The sequence below is a fragment of the Thamnophis sirtalis genome, unplaced genomic scaffold (genome assembly GCF_051295495.1).
Source record: "Thamnophis sirtalis isolate CommonGarterSnake01/CBP01778 unplaced genomic scaffold, rThaSir2_p1.2 scaffold_4, whole genome shotgun sequence".
Classification (NCBI taxonomy): domain Eukaryota; kingdom Metazoa; phylum Chordata; class Lepidosauria; order Squamata; family Natricidae; genus Thamnophis; species Thamnophis sirtalis.
In genome coordinates, this window is record NW_028261384.1 from 140,819,617 (window position 1) to 140,839,581 (window position 19,965).

The 19,965-nt window shown below is 46.9% G+C and overlaps 2 protein-coding genes across 2 annotated transcripts in view; both read left to right on the top strand.

Annotated features, from left to right (window-relative positions):
• The first annotated feature begins 764 nt into the window (after positions 1–764).
• Positions 765–11,194, top strand: TRAPPC1 (trafficking protein particle complex subunit 1). Its single transcript, XM_014066192.2, has 5 exons — positions 765–875; positions 1,087–1,185; positions 8,636–8,706; positions 8,883–9,021; positions 10,824–11,194. The coding sequence occupies exons 2-5, from the start codon at positions 1,087–1,089 to the stop codon at positions 10,950–10,952; spliced, it is 438 nt and encodes a 145-aa protein (XP_013921667.1). The 5' UTR covers positions 765–875; the 3' UTR covers positions 10,953–11,194.
• A 1,021-nt stretch (positions 11,195–12,215) lies between these two features.
• The window catches only part of KCNAB3 (potassium voltage-gated channel subfamily A regulatory beta subunit 3), a 53,646-nt gene continuing 45,896 nt past the window's right edge, over positions 12,216–19,965 (top strand). Inside the window, exon 1 of the mRNA XM_087714280.1 lies at positions 12,216–12,735. Within this exon, the coding sequence (XP_087570406.1) occupies positions 12,422–12,735 (314 nt within the window). The 5' untranslated portion in view covers positions 12,216–12,421. The remainder of the gene's footprint in view (positions 12,736–19,965) is intronic.

Sequence of the window (19,965 nt, forward strand, 5' to 3'; positions counted from 1 at the left end):
CCGATTCCGACGGGGATAAAAACAGGAAAAAAAGTGATTTTTGAGCTCAGGGAAACATGAAAATTGTGGGGGGGGGAGGCTAAGCCCCCCCCCTCTCCTCCCCCAACCCAGTGAGGCTTTCTATTCTATATTTTCTCTCTGGTTCCTCCTCTCAAAAGCTTGAGAAGCTCAGCTGGGGAGGGAGAGGATGGGAGACCACCAGGAAATCCCAGGGCGGCAGAGAAGCAGAGAACCCCCCCCCCCATATCATTCCCTGATCTCCCAAATGGCTTCCTGTGTTGACCCCCCCCTCCATTCTCTCCCCTCAGGACCCTCATTGCACCCCTTGCCCCTCCTCAGCTGACCCACTGCCTTGGACTCCATCTCCCATCATCCCCCGCCAGCTCGGCCAGGCCCCCAGGGAGGACAATGGGAGTTGGAGTCCTGCACATATGAGGGGAGGGGAGGCCCCCCTCCCCCACCCCTGAGGTAAACCGTGTCCCCCTCCCCAGCGCCCCCTCCCCCGTCATTTTGGCGGGCCCCGCCCCCCCGCCTCGGGTCCTCGCTTTGAGACCCACTCTGCCGCCCCCCCGGCTAGGCTCTAGACCGCCGTCTCCGCCTCTCCGGCTCGGCTCTTTCGCTCCCGCGCAGCGCCGGGCAAGGCCTCGGGCGGGTGGCGGGAGAGGAGTGAAGCCGACGCCACCATTTTCCTCCCGGGCAAATTTTTTTTTTTTTTTTGCCCGTCGTACGGGCAGAGCGACGGCGACGGCGCATGCTCGGGAGAAGGGCGGGCGGTGAAAGCGAGAGCGGGCCAATCAGCGAGCGGCGTCGCGTAGGCGGAAGCGAAAGGACGTCGGGCCTGCAAGGTTGTCATAGAGACCGAAGCGGCGGCTGAGGTAATTTTTTTTTCGGGGGGGGGGGCGTCCATCCCGACCCCGAAAATCTGAGTGTGGGGGGGGGAGGGAGTGGATGATGGGCGGCGTTATCCTCATGGCGAGTGTATTTAGTATTTATATCCCCCTGTGTTGAGGGGGGGGTGTCTGTCCCTCAGCCTGGCTCTAATATGGGGGTCCCCGCCCCCCCCTCTTTGCCTCCCACTCCCCCCAGATGACGGTGCACAACCTCTACCTCTTCGACCGCAACGGCGTCTGCCTGCACTACAGCGAGTGGAACCGCAAGAAGCAGGCCGGGATTTCCAAGGAGGAGGTGAGGACCCCCCCCCACGACCCCCCCCCATCCCGTGGGGAGGGGGAGAGGAGCGCCCTCTGCACGCGCTCAGAGGCCTCGGCCGAGGCTCCTTCGGGGGGGGGGTGGGGGGTGAGGGGGGGGCTTGTCTTTTGGGATAATTAACCATGAGGGTGGTTGTTTTATTATTGCTTTCTTATTTTTATTATTTTATTATAGTATTTTCTCACTACCATTATTGTTTTATAGTAGTGTTGTTATTATATCATTATATAGTAGCAGATTTATTACATTTCATTTATTATTTATTTATTTATTTATTTATTATTTATTTATTATTTATCTATTATCTATTTATTTATTTATTATTTATTTATTTATTATTTATTTATTTATTATTTATTTATTTTTATTATTTATTTATTATTTATTTTTTATTTATTATTGTATTATTTTATTGGTTTCTTGTATTGTTTTATTTTATTTTATTACTATTTTCTTATTATTTTCTTTTATATTATTATTGTTGTTATATAGAAGATTATAATAATTCATTTATTATCACTGTTATTTTATTATTTTATCATACTACCTTTTTGTTATTTTGTGGTAGTATTGCTTTTATATTTTTATATGTAGCAGATTATTATAATTCTTTTATTGTTCTTTTGTTATTGTTGTTTTATTATTATATTGCTTTGTGTTATTGTTTTTTATTTTATTTTATTACTATCTTCTTACTTTTTATTTTTATGATGATTGCTATATTATTATATCATTATACAGGAGATTATTATAATTCATTTATTATCATTGTATTGTTATTTTATTATAGTATTTTCTTACCTTTTTGTTATTTTATAGTAGTATTGTTTTATATTATATAGATTATTATAATTCTTTTATTGTTCTTTTGTTATTGTTTTATTATTTTATTGCTTTGTGTTACTGTTTTTTTATTATTTTATTTTCTTACTATTTTCTTATTTTATTTTTATGATTATTGTTATATTATTATATCATTGTATAGAAGATTATTATAATTCATTTATTATCATGTATTGTTATTTTATTATTTTATTATAGTATTTTCTTACCTTTTTGTTATTTTACAGTATTGTTTTTATATTACATAGCAGATTATTATAATTATTTTATTGTTCTTTTGTTATTGTTGTTTTATTATTATTTTATTGCTTTGTGTCATTTTTTATTATTTTATTTTCTTACTATTTTCTTATCTTTTTATTTTTATGATTATTGTTATATTATATCATTATATAGATTATTAAATTCATTTATTATCATTGTATTGTTATTTTATTATTTTACTATAGTATTTTCTTACCTTTTTGTTATTTTATAGTAGTATTGTTTTTATATTACATAGCAGATTATTATAATTCTTTTATTGTTCTTTTGTTATTGTTGTTTTATTATTTTATTGCTTTGTGTTATTGTTGTTTTATTATTTTATTGCTTTGTGTTATTGTTTTTTTATTATCTTATTTTCTTACTATTACTATTACTTACTATTACTTACTTTTATTTTTATGATTATTGTTATCATATTATTATATCATTATATAGAAGATTATTATAATTCATTTATTATCATTGTCATTGTAATGAATTATTGCTATAATCAAACACAGGAAATCACGAGAAGCCCAGTGCAGGTAGTCCTCGATTTACGACCACAATGAATCCCTCCCCAACATTTCCTTTGTTAAGTCAGACAGTTGTTAAGTGAGTTTGGCTCTATTATATTGCCCTTGTTTTCCTACGGTTGTTAAGTGAATCGCTGCAGTTGTTCAGTTAGTCACACAGTCGTTAAGTGAATCCACTCCCTCCCCCCTGACTTTGCTCGTCGGAAGGTTGCAAAAGGGGGACCTTAGACACTGCAACCGTCATAAATATGAGTCACTTGCCAAGCGTCTGAATTTTGATCCCGTGACCACGGGGATGCTGTCATAAGTGTGAAAAACGGCCCTCAGTCAGGTGCCGTTGCCATTGAGTGAACCGTTGCAAATTGAGGACTCCCTGTATTCAGATTATTTAAGCATTAAAATAATTTAATTTAATGTATTGGCCGCCCGTTTTTGCCCCAGTGAAACTCTAGGCAGCTAAACAACATTGAAAAAATAAAACTGTCCAAGCAAGATAAATAGAAGTGGGCTTCGACTTAGGACCACAATGGGGACCAAAATGTATGTTGTTAAGTGAGACCTTCAGTGAGTTTTGCCCCGTTTTACGACTGACCTCGCCTCAATTGTTAAGTGGTCCACTGCAGTTGATAAGTTAGTAACACCGTTGTTACTACCTTTGTTGTTAAGTGTGTTTGGCTCCCATTTTCCAACCTTCCTTGCCTCAGTCCTTAAGTGAATCGCTGCAGTTGTTAAGCGAGAAACAACGGTGGTTATGTGAATCCAGATTCCCCCATTGACTTTGCTTGTCGGAAGGTCGCCCAAGGGGACACAGCGGCAGTCATAAGTACGAGTCAGTTGCCAAGCAGCTGAATTTTGATCGCGTGACCCAATGGTCGCAAGTGTGAAAAACGGTCGTAAGTCACATTTTTCAGTGCTGTTGTAAATTTGAACGGTCGCTAAACGAACTGCTGTTAAGTCGAGGGCTACCTATAAAATACCATGCAGGGAATCCTCGACATACAACCCCAATTCAGCCTAGCATTTCTGTTGCTAAGCACAACATTTAAGTCCGTTTGCCCTGTTTTATGACCTGCCTTGCCATAGTTGTGAAGCAACCTGTTAACACGGTTGCTGAGTGAATCCGGCTTCCCCGTGGTCTTTGCTTCAGTGCCATTGTAACTTCAAACGGTCGCTAAATGAACTGTTGAGGACTCGCTGTGATTTTAACTTGCTGTAAACCCACGATGGGACGCGGCGGCTCAGGGGCTAAGGCGCTGAGATTGTTGATCAGAGATGTTGGCAGTTCGGCGGTTCGAATCCCTAGCGCTGTGTAACGGAGGGAGCTCCTGTGATTCGTCGCAGCTTCTGCCAACCTGGCCGTTCGAAATTAAATAATGCAAGTAGAAAAATAGGAGCCACCTTTGGTGGGAAGCGAACAGCGTTCTGTGCGCCTTCGGTGTTGAGTCACACTGGCCACATGACCACGGAGATGTCTTCGGACAGCGCTGGCTCTTCGGCTTTGAAAGGGAGATGAGCACCGCCCCCTAGAGTCGGGAACGACTAGCACAGATCTGCGAGGAGAACCTTTACCATTAAAGGCCAACAGAGTGGATCCAATCTGACCTATTAAAATTATATTCCAAACCAAGGAGAATATGAACGCTCATCATCCCCAGCCAATATGGCCACTGGCTGTGGGACGATGGGACTTACAGCTCCATTAACCCTACGAACAACCACCCCTGTGAGGTAGGCAGACCCTTTTCAAAATCTGCTAACGAAATCAAACCCAAAACCCTCCCGCGGGAGATGTTCGCGCTTCATGTGATACGTCCGCCGAAAGCTGATTTGCAGCTTCGACGCTTTGCCGATAGCGTTATTTCAGTTTGACCTGGGTTTAAAAACGCGCCTTTCTGATTGGACGGCCCCGTCCGCCGCTAATCTCGCCCGATATGAATCTTTCTAAAAATTTGGCGGGGTTCCCAGGGAGCAGAGCTTAGCTGTTAATGGATTAAAAAGAAAAAAAAGAAAACCCTTTAAGCCGATTGAAGGCCGCGCGTGCATGTGTTCGGCAGCTGCCGCTGGCCACAGAGAGAACAAGAGGAACGGGGGGGGGGACAGGGGGGGCTTAGCGTTGTACTTCTGCTTTTAGCCAGGTATCTGAGCTGCTTCAGCTACTGCTCTTTATCCTGGGCAGGGGGAAAGCGGGCACGAGTGGGGTCAGAAATCCAGAATCAGATGGTGCGGTATGGCCCATGCTGGCCCGGTGCAGGAATCTGAATCAAACGTCCCACGGATCGGTGGCCAACCTTTCTGGACACCGCCAGTGAAGGGGAACGTACCCATCGCTCCCAGGTCATTGGTTTCGCCCTTGAAGCGCTCTGAATTATGAGCAAGTATCGGGGCGAACAACCATCTAAAAATCAAGCCGACTACTTTATCGTTCTCTGCCTATAGTGCAGGAATCTTCCGCAGACTGGCAGCGTTCGCATGGGAATGACCAGATAACGCACTATGCCTGGGGCCTCAAACTCAAGGCCCAGGAGCCGGAGCCGGCCCAATGGGTTGCAAAAGGCCGTCACAGCCCAAAATAGAGCCCAAGAGGGCCATCGTGGCCCCGATGAGTGGCAGCGAGTTGGCCGCGCCCACCCGGCCCGCCAAGGTCAAACGCAACCCTGATGCGGCCCGCAATGAAATCGAGTTTGACACCCCTGCTCTTAAGGTGAAGGGTGTCCAACCTTGGCCACTTTTTCAATAGACGGTGGGTATGCAGTAAGCGTAATAGATCTTCACTTCAGCAAAGTGAGAAGAAAACAGAGCTGGCTGGGGAATTCTGGGAGTTGAAGTCCACAGGTCTTAAATCGGAGATCTCCAACTTTGGCCACTTTAAGACGTGTGGACTTCAACTCCCAGAATTCCCCAGGCAGCATGGATAGGACAAGAAGAAATGTACCTTTTTAGATTGGGAAACTTTCTTAGTAGATAGTGGGAATGCGGCAGATGTAATATACCTTGATTTCAGCAAAGTGCAATATATATATATATAGCAGCAGATTACTTTCCCATGTAATTGTCACACTATCTAAGTCACCTCTAATATAACTCTTGTTACGGGTTATATATATATAATATATATATATATAAATAAATAAATAAATAACCCGTAACAAGAGTTATATTAGAGGTGACTTAGATAGTGTGACAATTACATGGGAAAGTAATCTGCTGGCTGGGGAATTCTGGGAGTTGGAAGTCCACAGGTGTTAAACGTTGCCGTAAATTGGACACCACCACTCCCGCCCCTGCTCTAAGGCATTCAGGGGAGCTGAGACCTAACCCTCTTGTGTTTACGTAGTCAGTCCAGGCTTCTTCCCCACCTGACTCTCATCTGGGATTCTAGCTTTCCAACAGAACATTTTTTTCTAACATCGGGGTGGGATCTGCCGTTCCCCGAATTTTAATTCACAATTCTGGGTCCTGCGCAGGGATTGAAAAATGTTAGCAACCGGTTCTCTGCCCGATGGCTGGGTGGGCATGGGCATGATGGGCGTGGCCTGCTGCACCAGGGTGAGGCAAGGTGTGTTTGCCCTCCCCAAGCTTCGGAGGTTTTTCTTGAGCCTCCGGGAGGGCAAAAATGGCCTCCCCCTGGCTCCGGAAGCCGGAAACGGGCCCATTTCCGGGTGGCCCGTTTTCCGCCCTCCAAGAGCCTCCGCGTGGGCCCTGCACTTACCTGGCATGATGAACAGGCTGCTTGGAGACTCCTGGGAGGGGTGGGCGAGGCCAGCCTGTGCTTGCAACAACCGCTTCGGCGAACCGTTGCGAACCGGCTAAATCCCACCCCTAGTCCTGCACCCCATTCAAGACCGATATCTGTTTTTCCCCACAAGACAAGGAGCACGATGAGACCAAACGGCGTTGCCCCGTGGTGCTCGGCAGGGGAAAGGTTAACCTTGTCCGTCTCCTCGAGGACTTACTCAGCCCCGCTGGGGCCTCCCTGCGGTCTCTGAAGCCTGAAGCTGTTTTCTGGTCCCACCGCTGTGCCGTAAAGCTTCGCTAAACAGAGCGGCACAATGTTCTCTTGGGTTAAATTGCCTTCATCTCCATAAACTTGGTGCAATGTGGGGCCAGAGCAGGACGAGTCGCCCGGAGAAACCCCTGGCCTAGCGCCCCTTCCGAGACTTGGCATTTCTCAAATTAATATTTAGCCTAGAATTAAGGAGGAAAATCCCCGTCAGCCAGAAGAATGGCAGGACGGAAACCCCCCACAGCGGCCCTCTAACGTTTTCCCGTCACTGAGCGAGATCCTTTTTGCTTGCCTCCATTTTTACGGCTTGTCGTTAAGCGAATCGCCTCGGCTGTTCATTTAGTCACGCGGGTGTTAAGTAGGCTTTCCCTTCTTGACGGGGATCGATGACCCCGTCACAAGCCTGAGTCAATTGCTGTTTTGAACATGTGACCGCGGAGAGGCTGCAACGGCCGTAAGTGTGAAAAACGGCCGTAAGTCACTTTTTTTCAGTGCCGTCGTAGCTTCACCAAACAGAAGGTTGTAAGTTGAGTCAATGTAATCGGTGGAACTACTTGCCCCCAGAAGTTGTGGCTGCTCCCTCACCGGAGGCTTTGATGAAGAGATTGGATGTTTGTCTGGAATGCTATAGGGTCTCCTGCTCGAGCAGGGGGTTGGACTAGATGACCTCCAGGGTCCCTTCCAAGTCTTTTACAGGTCGTCCTCGACTTACGACCACAACCGAGCCCGACCTTTCTGTTGTTAAGCGAGACATTTGTTAAGCAAGTTTTGCCCCATTATACAACCATTCTTGCCTCCGTTGTTAAGTGAATCCCTGCGGCTGATAACAGCCACTCAGTTGTTTAGTGACTTGGGTCACTGCGACCGTCATAAGTATGAACCAATGACCAGGCACCTGGATTTTGATCGCTGGACCCCTGGGGAGGCCTCAATGGTCGCAACTCTGAAATATGGCCCCAAGTCAGATTTTTCAATGCCGTTGTAGTTTTGAACCGTCACTAAACGAACTGTTGTAAGCCAGGGACTACCTATATTAAGACTTAGAACTTTTAGAATAACTTTATCGTTGCTTTGAATGTCCACTAATCGACATATATTAAAATGTAATTTCCTTGCATGCAGCTGTCGAAGGGTCACTCCCTCGGATATGCACTACATAGCTTATGCGGAAGAAAGGAAAGAGAGAGGAGGGAGGGAGAGAGAAAGAAGGGAGGGAGAGAGAGAAGAAAGAAAGGGAGGAAGGAAGAAAAAGGAGGGAGGGAGGAAGAGAAAGAGAAGGAAAGAAAAGAGAAAGAGGGAGAGCTAGAAGGGAGGGAGGGAGAGAAGGAAGGAAGGGCAGAAGAAAGAAAGAAAAAGAAAGGAGGGAGGGAGGAAGAAAAAAGATGGAAAGAAAAGAGAAAGAGAGGGAGGGAGGGAGAGAAAGAAAGGATGTGAGGTAGAAAGAGAAAGGGAGGGAGAGAGAGAAGGAAGAAAGGGAGGAAGGAAGGAAGAAAAAGGCGGGAGGGGAGGGAGGAAGAGAAGGAAAGAAGAAAAAAGGGAGAGAGAAAGAAAGGAGGGAGGGAGAGAAGGAAGAGAGGAAGGAAGGAAGAAAAAGAAAGGGGAGGGAAGGAAGGAAGAAACAAAGAAAGGAAAGAAAGAAAGAGAAAGAATACAAAGTTATGCATATGCCCACCTGTGTCATATGACCCAAAACGACATGTAATGGCCTCTCTCTCTCCCTCCCTCTCTCCCTCCCTCCCTCCCTCTCTCCCTCCCTCCTTCCTTCCCTCCCTCCCTCTCTCCCTGCTCCCCATCCCAGGAATTCAAGCTGATGTACGGGATGCTCTTCTCCATCCGCTCCTTCGTTAGCAAAATGAGCCCTGTGGATATGTATCCTTTCCCCCCCCCCCACTGCGCAATCTCGGGGTGGGGATGGGAGTGGGGGGCAGAGAAGGACCCCACGGGGGGGGGGTCCTTCCTAGTACACCCAGAGTCACACTTGCAAGACCCAACAGCTAGCGGGACAGCGAAGCGGGCGTGTTTCCCTTAACATCCCCGCTCCGCAGGAAGGACGGCTTCCTCTCCTTCCAGACCAGCAAATACAAACTGCACTACTACGAGACGCCCAGCGGACTCAAGGTGGTCATGAATACCGACCTGGGAGTGGGCAACATCCAGGACATCCTACACCAGATCTACGGCTATGTGAGGATTGATGTGTGTTGCGTCCCCCTTTGATGGTACCAAGAGTCCTCGTCTTAACGACTAGAGCCGGGGCCCGAATTGTCTACCGCTAAGGAAGCCAGCCGCTGGTTAAAATAGAGTCGCGCCTAACGTAACGGCCAAGCGATTTAAAGCTTGAAGGAATCAAAAAGAAAAGTCAGTTTGCAGTGGGAAATTTTGGCCGCTGGTTGGTTCCGGTTTTCCGACGGAAATTAGAAAAGGCCTCTTTTGGTTATAAAAAAAAATAGAAATTGAAGTCTCAGCAAGTTTAGGAAATTATTTTTGCACTGTCATCTAAAACGACCGGGGAATTTTAATAAGAGGAATGAAAAAGTTTCCGGCGATAGGAGAAAAATATTTGTAGCTCAAGAGTTCAACAGGGGCGACTTGGTGGTCTCTGAGCTTTGGTAGTTTCCTCGCAGACGTTTCATGACCCATCTAGGTAACGTCATCAGTGCTGGAAGGGAGAGGGGTTTGCAGAGAGAAGGAAGAAGAGCAGAGTGAAGAAGAGGAGGAATGGAGGAGGACTTGATTGTCTCTGAGCTTGGTGGTTTCCTTGCAGACGTTTCGTGACTCAACTAGGGAACCTCATCAATGCTGGAAGAGAGAGGGGGGTTGTGGATGGAGGAGGAAAGGAGGAGGACAGTGGGGTCCTTGGTGCTCTCTGGGCTGGGTTGTTTTCTTGCAGACGTTTCATGACCCACCTAGGTAACGGCATCAGTGCTAGAAGGGAGAGGGGCTTGCAGAGTAGAGGAGGGAGAAGACTGTGGGCTCCTTGGTGCTTTCTGAGCTTGCTGATTTTCTTGCCGACAATTCACTACCATAGCCGGTAACAACATCAGTGCTGGAAGAAAGCGGTTATTTGCTCCCTGCAGAGCAAACTGATGAGGTTATCTAGTCAGGTGATGAAACGTCCACAAGTTAAAAGGTTCCACCACAAATGCGCAAACGGCAAAAGCGCGTGTGACTAAACCGCGGTGACAAAACTGCGCCATCAAAACCGCGGAGACGAATGAGCGCTGAAGCGCGCCGACAACAGCGCGCCGACAGAAGCGCGTTGTAACATAACCCTAAAAATAACCCTAAACCTAACCCTAAACCTTACCTTAAATCGCGCTTCTGTCGGCGCGCTGTTGTCGGCGCGCTTTTGACATCGCGGTTTTAGCGATGCGGTTTTGTCGGTGCGCTTTTGACGTTCACGCTTATGTCGTGCCACGAAGTTAAAAGGTTCCTTTTTATTCCCGCCGGGGTGGTCCTATAAAGCATCTTCATACGTACGTACGTGTGTTTATGTGTGCGTGGGTTCCAGCATAACTCTGGAGCGCCTGGAACAATTTCAGCCAAACTTGGTACACAGATGATTTACTCTCTGGAAACAAATACTGTGGGGGTAAGACACCCGTAACAACCCCTCGGGGTATGTGTTCTGTTAAGAGACAGCCTTTTTGTGATTTAAAATGGCTTCTACTGTACTGCCGTAAAATGGCTTCTACTCTACAGTGCAGAGGAGTTACCATGGTAAGGGCTTCATGATACTACTCCACAAGGGGGCTCCCTCTGGTAAGGGGGAAAATCCAACATTAGAATTACGTTTGGTCCAGATATTTCCCCTCCATAAATAAATACCCGGACAACGGTGGGATATCGGCTAGTGCACTATAAAAGACAAATTGGACCCTGTGAAGGCCATAACTCCGCTCCGTTTTTCCTCTCTGGGGGCAGGGAGGGGGGCTCGGGGAGAAGGAATCCCTGCTTACCACCTCTCTTTCTCCCCTCTCCCTTAGATTTACGTGGAGTATGTCGTCAAAAACCCCCTCTGCAGCTTAAATGAGAGCATCCAGAGCGAGCTTTTCCGGAACAAGCTGGACAGCTTCGTCCGGGCGTTGCCCTTCTTCTCGGCTCGTGCCGGCTAGCTCTCTCTTTTTTTCCTGACACCCCCTCAAGGACTCCTCGGAGTACGGACGGTCCAGGAACAGCCAGCCGCTTCATTTCCCATGAGGCTGGGCATTTGCATACCTTTCGCCAGGAACTGTGCCTCCGTTTCCCGTCCGAAGAACTGCATCGGGCTGTCGCACCGTCGCTGGGTGCCGTTCTATTTATAGTGGAATATTCTGATATTATTTTTCTTTTTTTTAATAAACCGGATCTCAAGTTATTTTGTCCGAGTAGAAATCGCCTCCGGAAAGCTCACCCAGATAACCGATTGAGCAGGATTCGTTCACTTCTTTATGTGCACAATAACACAGGAAGTAAATTTACAATACCCACAGCAGATTCTTCCAACGGGGTAGCAAGGAGAGACTAAGCAGGCTCAAACCGGTGTGGGGTTTCTACCGGCGTTTTGCGCGCACATGCGCAGTTGCCGGCAAATAAGTCTGCACATGCGCAGAACATAAAAATGTCAAAAAGAAAACATGCCGCAGCAACCGGGGAACCGGTTCAGGTGCGTGGCCAGCCTGCCGTCCCTACCAGTACGGCAACCGAGTTGCAATTTCCCCAACCGGTTCAGTCGAACCGGTGCGAACCGGTAGCAATTCACCTCTGCTTCAAACACAGTCAGGCTATACAGCGAATGAGTTTCAGAGCTAACAAAACTCAGACGCTTGGTCACTGACTCGTATTTATGACGGACGCAGCCGTGTGTGTGTGTGTGTGTCACTATCTCCTTTTTGCGGCCTCCCGTCCAAGGATAAGTCTCATTCGTTTAACTAACTGAATTAAGTGCAGCGAATGACTTCCCAACTGTGGCAAGGAAGGTCGTAAAACCGGGGCACCAATCGCTTCGCCGCTGTCTCACTTCACCACAAAAAAAACACGGGTCTCCATCGTCGTTCTAAATCAAGAACTCCCCGATGATTTTGAAAAGAGCAGCCGGGAAAATCCGGCGAGATTTTCCCACCTGGGACACGGCTGCTTTCAAAAGCCGACTGTGGAAATTCGACACACACACACACACACACGTGCACATTTCACGACGCGTGCGAAAGCCGGCCCGTTTCCTCCCTTTCCCATTAAAAAGAAACGGGACGCTCCAATCGTGTCATCGGACCCCTTATGTGCAAAAGGACCGCGATAAAATCCGAGATAAATTAATCATACACGCCCCCCCCCCCTTAATCAAAAAGGATTAGGCACCAGCCGGCGATCAAAAGGCTGCGAGGGGAGGGAACGGCGAGGACCCAATGGAAAACACCAGCACCGAGACCACACTCAACAGCTGCTAGCCCTACAAATCCCCCACGTGTCCCCCCCCCACCTCACCCTGCAGGTTGGGAAGGGGGGGGCACAGCCCAGAAAAGTCACTCTGTGGTTGTTCGGCGCAGGGACTCCTGCCGTCCTCCGCCGTGCCAGTTTCCCCCCCTCCCCTCTCTGTCTCCGGCTCATGTTTGCGAGTTCTTCCCGAGGGGGCTCGGCCCCCATGGGTCGGGGGGCCACGTCAGGCGGGGGCAAATTCAGCCTGGAGGAGCTCTACGGCCTGAACAAGAAGAACAAGGTGCGAGGGGGGGACACCGCACAGCGACGGAGCCCCAAGAGACAAGGGGTCCCACTGGGCTCGGATGGGGAGGCCCCGAATGCTCCCCAGGGAGCGGAGGCCACCAGGTGTTGCATGGAGAAGCGGCGGATGGAGAGCTACCTCATGGAGGTCGGGATGACGCTGGACGAAGCCGAGAGAAGCCAGAGCAGCATGAGATACAGGTAAGATATTGGGGGGGGGCATTTAGAATCGGGGGTCTAGTTGTCCAACCCCCCCCACCCCAACGGATCAGGCCCACATGAGAGGGGTCAAGGAGAAAGGGAGCAAGGCTAAGGGTCTTTTGGATAAGGGTCCCAGGTAGCCTAGACCTGGCTGGCTGGGAGTGATGGGAACTGCAGTCCAGCTCACTGGCAGACGCTTAGTGAGACAGAAAGATGGACAGAGGCAGGCTGGGGGAGAGAGAGATCATAGAATCGTGTTGCTGGAGAGGACCTTGGAGGTCTTCTAGTCCAACCCTTACAAGGCCCAAAGCTGGAGTCCTTACATACCATCCAGGACAAATGGTTGTTCAATCATTTAGAGAGAGAGAGAGACAGACAGACAGGTAGAGAGACAGATGAGAGGGGGCAGATAAGTGGATAGATATAGATTATGGGGGGAGAGAGAGAATGATAGATGAGATATCTATGTATTCGATAGATAGGTAAATAGATGATGGATGGATGGATGGATGGATACAGACAGACAGACAGACGAGAGGAGAGATAAGCGGATAGATTATACAGAGAGAATGTATTAGATAGATAGATAGATAGATAGATAGATAGATAGATAGATAGATAGATAGATAGATAGATAGATAGATGATAGATGATAGATGATAGATGGATGGATGGATGGATGGATGGATGGATGGATGGATGGATGGACGGACGGACGGACAGACAGACGAGAGGGGGAAGATGTGGATAGATATAGATTATAGGGGAGAGAATGATAGATATCTATGTATTCTATAGATGGGTGGGTGGGTGGGTGGGTGGGTGGGTGGATGGATGGATGGATGGATGGATAGATAGTAGAGATAGACGAGGCGGGGAGATAAGTGGATATAGATTATAGGGAGAGAGAATGATAGATGAGATATCTATGTATTCTATAGATGATAGATAGATAGATAGATAGATAGATAGATAGATAGATAGATAGATAGATAGATGAGAGAGAGAGAATGGATGGATAGAGAGATGAGAGAAAAAGGATGGATCGATGAATAGAGAGAGACAGATGAGAGAGAGACAGATTAGAGATATGAGATATACAGTATATATAGAGAGAAAGAGAGGATGAATGGATGGATAGAGAGAGATGAGAAAGAGGATGGATCGATGAATAGAGAGACAGAGACAGATCAGAGAGACAGATGAGAGTGGGGGATAAATAGATAGATATGGAGTATAAGGAAAGAGAGAGCATTATATATACAGCATATATATATATATATATATATATATATATATATATATATATATATATATATATATATATATATATATATATATATATATATATATATATATATATATATATATATATATATATATAACAACATACAGTATAGAGGGAGGGGGGAAGGAGAGAGAGAGAGAAGGAGGGAGGGTGGGAAATGAGAGCCTTTTCTCTCCAAGCAACGGGCTGAGGTCAGCCAAGGCCAAAGGTTCCCTCTGCCTTTGACTGCTGGGAGTTGAAGTCCCTGTCCCTCCATCTTCAAGTTGCTAAGCGAAGGTTTCCCTCCTTCCTGGGCCACCGAAGCTCCTCCTGGCATTCCTTTCCTCTCAACGTTAGGCCACTTGAATGACGATGGATGGACTTCAACTCCCAGAATTCCCCAGGCAGCCTTTCTTTCTTTTCTTTCTTTTGTTCTTCCTTTTTTTGCTTTTTCTTTCTCATTTCTTTTTCTTTTTTATCTGTCTCTTTCTTACTGTTCCTTCTTTCTTTCCTTCCTTTCTATCTTTTCTCTTTTTTCTTTCTTTCTCCTTTCATTCTTTCCTTCGTTTTCTTTTTCTTTTCCTTCCTTTCTTTCTCCTTTCTCTTTTTCTTTCTTTCTCCCTTCATTCTTTCTCTTTCTCTTTTTGCTTTTTCTTTCTTTTTCTTTTCCTTCCTTCCTTTCTATCTTTTCTTTCTTTCTCCTTTCCTTCTTTCCTTTTTTCTTTCCCTCTTTCTTTTCCTTTTTTCTCCTCTCTTCTTTTCTTTCGTTCTTTCTCCTTTCATTCTTTCTTTCTCACTCTCTTTGCTTTTTCTTCTTTCTTTTTCTTTTTTTCTTTCTTTCTCTTTTCCCTCCTTGCTTCCTTTCTATCTTTCTTTCTCCTTTTATTCTTTCTTCCTTTTTTCTTCCTTTTTTCTTTCTCTCTCTCTCTTTCTTTTCCTTCCTTCCTCCTTTCTTTCTTTCTTGCAACTAAAAGAATGACATGTTCATTTTTTTTAAAAAGATTATGGTTATTTATTTGCAATGCGGACCACATTTCCCAGTAAATCCTTCCCTTCCCCACCATCCATGTCAGAACTGAAGAAGCTTCTGGGATGAGCAGCAAAACCTTTTCAAAGAAAAAACGCAGAAAGTCCATTTTCCTCGTGAAAAAAAAAGCATCTTTGGGAGAACCTCCATAGACCTTTCCCAATGGAAGTCTACACTTAGAGGGACTCGGATCTAAAATTAAAAATGGGGAAGGGTGGTATGCACTTACTTTCCCTACTGGTTCACAAAATGTGAGCGCTCGCTTCGTTCACACGTGCTGGGTCCGCACATGCCCTCAGTCTTCCGTGCATGCCCTTTTGCACGCATGTCCGCGGCTCGAAAATGTGCCTAAATAGGACGGCATAGATGTGGGACCAGGCATGAAATCCTCTTTCCTTTGTGTTGTGGCCCAGCAGGAGCCGTTGGAGCTGCCACCAGACTCCAGCAGCGAGGGGCCCTCTGAGTCGGCTGTGGAGGATGTGGAGGACCCTGGACAGGGTTCCGACTCCGAGCAGGGCGCAGAGAGGCTGGTTGGCCACCAGGAGGTGCCTGAGCTTTGGACCAGTGGGGAGGAGACAAGGGAGAGTGATCCAGACACCAGTGAGTTGTTCCTGGATTCACGCCATCGAAGAGCTACTAGGCGTCAGGAACAATTACACAATTACAAGAGGTGATTGTACTCAGCTGGTGGTCATTAGGCTCCTCTCCAGACTATAAAAAGTCTGCACACGCCCCTCCTTGCAGAAGTCAACACAGAATCGAATGTCGGAGAACTTTGTATGAGCTTGGCAGGCTGGATTGCTGCCAAGCCTGATCTGTGTTTATTGCTGCCCAAGCTTCTCTCTGCTGGGTTGCTGCCAAGGACCTGTTTGTCTGTTCATTAAATGCCGTAATTTATCTCTGGCTCAGAGTGTGCTTTGGTGTAGAACGAGGGGGGCCAGAACACCTTTGCTACCGATTCGGAACCGGGAGCACTCACGCATGGCACTTCTGCACATGCACAGAGCGTCCGTGATGACGTCTGCGCAGGTGGGAGGAGCCTCCCAGCGCCGCCACTACCCGCTCACTCAAACCAGGGCGAACTGGCACAATACCACCTTTGGCCGGGGGGTTGGGGGGCAATTTCTACTACTGGTTCAGGTGAACTGCTCCGAACCGTCTGAATACCACTTCTGGAAGGGGGGGAATTTGAAGATGGGAAGCGAAACAAGGAGAGGAATCAACAAGTAATATACGTTGAGAAGGCAAATAAGCCTTAGAAATCTCAGCCTTCGCCTGCAAACTATTAATTTGGACGACGACATTTCCAGCCGAATGAAGGGGCAGGCTTTTTCCCCCCTGAATTCTACTCCCTTCTATTCTAATTCTGAATTCTCTTCTCTTCTAATTTCTGTATGATTGAAATAAATGGAGGCCATTATTTGGGTAACCTTGGAGAGTTATAGGTCTGAAGATACAAGAGGAGAAATTGCAAGGGTTAAAAAACAGCAGTTGCCGCCAAAAAAGGAGCTCGCAAGAAATAAGTAACGACAAGGGCGCAACGAATCAGACGACCTTGTGAATTCAGTAGCAACAGAAAGGCAGAAGAACAGCGGGAGCCTATTCCCAGCGGGCTCATGCGCAGAGCTGGCAGGAGAAGGGAACAGCTAAGAACCAAGGGTCGACTCGGGAGTAAAGCCACAGGTGGACGGTCAATGGCCCCTCCTATAGGAAATAAAGAGGAGCGACAGGGGAGTGGAGTTTGCAGGAGACCATTAGTTCAACTCGTTAGGGTGAAGATCTATTCCTGACTTCTTGCCAAGGAATTGCTACTACAGCGTGGAGTTTAGAGGATATCGGCCTGGCAGCTCTCCAAGCCTGCTAAAGGTCTGTACACCGTCGTGCCCTGGGTCATCACAGAGAGGTCCATGCTACATACGCTGGCTGGGGAATTCTGGGAATTGAAGTCCGCCCATCTCCAACTTGCCATGGTTGACAAACACAGGCCGTGTGTGTGAACAGCCTGTGGGATTCACACATGTGTCTGACAGCTGGGTCTGCTCCCAATCCGAAGGTTGGCAGCCAATGGGCTTCGCGACACCCAAACAGTCCGTCCGGCCGATAATCCGGATTTGTCCTCTGCCGTGGGACTCCGTCAACCTGTGATCCGAGGACTGAAAAAGGCAGGCAAACTCTCGTGGCGGGCCGGGGTGTGTGTGTGGAAATTGACACGTCCTTCTCCAGCTTCCGTTGCATCCCAAAAGCCAGGAAAAGAGGCTTAACTGGACAGATTAAAATCCCGGAAGGCCGGCTCCGATTCGGAGAGGCCGCGTGAATTAATCTCCCACGGCTTGGCCTAAATATTCATTCATTCCCGTTCAGGAAAGGAAGCTTTGGGGAAGTGAGGAGGGAGCTTGGGGCGTGGTTTAGGGGAGGGGGACATACACTGGGGAGAGGCGGGGTCGAAAGGATTCCCAAAGAGGGGAGCGTTGCGTGAAATTCGGGGTCTGCGCTGCAGGGCGCAAGCAGCCATCGGTGGCCATTTCCCTTGGCCATCTATGGGGAATCGAGCTTCCTCTTTCCCCTCCAGTCACTGGTCACGATGTCCAATCCAGGTGCTGACTGGTTGCTGAGTTACTGGCTCCTCCTCTGGCCAGCCACCTGTGAGAATGACCTTGGTTCCCACAGGAAAACTTTCTTGTTTTGGCTACAAAACTCCATCTAACGATTTCCCCCCTCCCACTCCTATGTGGCAACCCTGAACCCTCCCAAGAGGTCCAAGGGCAGGAGGAGTCACCTGTAGGCAGTGTGTGTGTGTGTGTGTGTGTGTGTGTGTTTTGGACATGTGTGGATAACAGGCTTCACTCAGCCTTTAGCTCTCGAGTCCGCCTCCATGCCAATAGAGCCAAAACGTTTTGAAATGTCTTGGACCAATTAACCAGGGGAACAGCTTGCCACCAGGAGTTGTGGGTGCTCCATCACTGGAGGCTTTGAAGAAGAGATTGGGCAGTCCTTTGTCTGGAATGGGGTAGGGTCTCCTGCCTGAGCAGTGGGTTGGACTAAATGACCTCTGAGGTCCCTTCCAACGTTGTTCTGTCAATGAGTGGAAGGATTTGCCCTCAGAGGTTGTGGGTGCTCCAACACTGGAGGTTTTCAAGAAGAGAATGGACAGCCATTTGTCTGAAATGGTTTAAGGTCTCCTGCTTGAGCAGGGGGCTGGACTAGAAGACCTTCAAGGTCCCTTCCAGTTCTATTCCTATTCCTTATTTTATTCTATCCTATTTTTCTATTCTGTTCTGTTCTATTCTCTATTTTCCATTCTATCCTATCCTATTCCCTCTTTTCCTCTCCTCTTCTCTTTTCTCTGTTCTTCTCTTTTTTCCCCCCTCTAAAATATATATTTTTTAATTTTCATAACATATAATCACATGTATACAATTACATAGCCAATATCCTATTGTATTAAGTAGTAATTAATAATCTTGCCATCAACGCCCAGAAAGATAAAAACCCATTATCAACTCTTCTGCTCTCCATACACCTCTTTCTTCTACCTCTCTTCTACCTCCTTTCTTCCCTCCATCTTCCTTTTCTACTCTACTTCCCCTTTCTTTCTCCTTCTCCTCTCTCTTCATTCCACTCCTCCTTATCCTCCTCATCTTCCCCCCTTACCCTCTCTCCTATCCCTCTCTTCCTATCTTTCTTCTCTCCTCTGTTTCCCACTCTTCCTCTCATTCACTTGGTGTATTTCAGCTTCTGAGCAAACTCCATTCTATGTTGATGATATTTATGCTTCCATATCAATATACTTAACATATCTCAGTTTTAAAGAAACTTGTTCTTTTCTTCTCTTCTATTCCATCCTATCCCTTCATCTCCTCTCATTTCCTCTTCTATCTTCCTTTCCCTTCTATTCTATTCTATTCTGCAGGGGGTTGGACTAGAAGACCTCCAAAGTCCCTTCCAACTGTGTTATTCTATCCTATCCTGCCCTATCCTATCTTATCCTTATTTTCTATTCTATCCTATCTGTCCTATCCTATCCATATTTTCTATCCTATTCTTTCCTATCATATCCCCTCTTCTATCTTCTCTTCAATTCTATTCTATTCTGCAGGGGGTTGGACTAGAAGACCTCCAAAGTCCCCTCCAACTGTGTTATTCTATCCTATCCTGTCCTATCCTATCTTATCCTTATTTTCTCTTCTATCCTGTCTGTCCTATCCTATCCATATTTTCTATCCTATTCTTTCCTATCGTATCCCCTCTTCTATCTTCTCTTCAATTCTATTCTATTCTGCAGGGGGTTGGACTAGAAGACCTCCAAAGTCCCCTCCAACTGTGTTATTCTATCCTGTCCTGTCCTATCCTATCTTATCCTTATTTTCTCTTCTATCCTGTCTGTCCTATCCTATCCATATTTTCTATCCTATTCTTTCCTATCATATCCCCTCTTCTATCTTCTCTTCAATTCTATTCTATTCTGCAGGGGGTTGGACTAGAAGACCTCCAAAGTCCCTTCCAACTCTGTTCTTCTATTCTATTCTATCCTATCCTTATTTTCTATTCTATCCTATCCTGTCCCCACTTTTCCTCTCTTCTATTCCAATCCGGCCTCTGTTCTTTTCATGCCCCCGTTTCCCCGTCCTTAAGGGCCCATTTCCCGATTTGCTTTCATTAAGAGCAGGGAAAGGATTAGGCTGATTAGGCCGCCCAGACACACACACACACACACACACACACACACACGGTGGGTCTGCCGTTTTTCATTTCCGAAAGCCGGGCGGAGGGGAATTCTTCCAGACGAGTGATTAAGCGGAGTCATTTATTTTCCAGAGAAGGGAAAAGTTTAATTCCTGCTTTAGCTGTCCCCGGGGAGCCGTTTGCTCCCTTCACAAAGCTTAATCAAGGCGCCTAATGGAGCTACAACTCTCCCCCCCCCCCCCCGTTGAGTTGT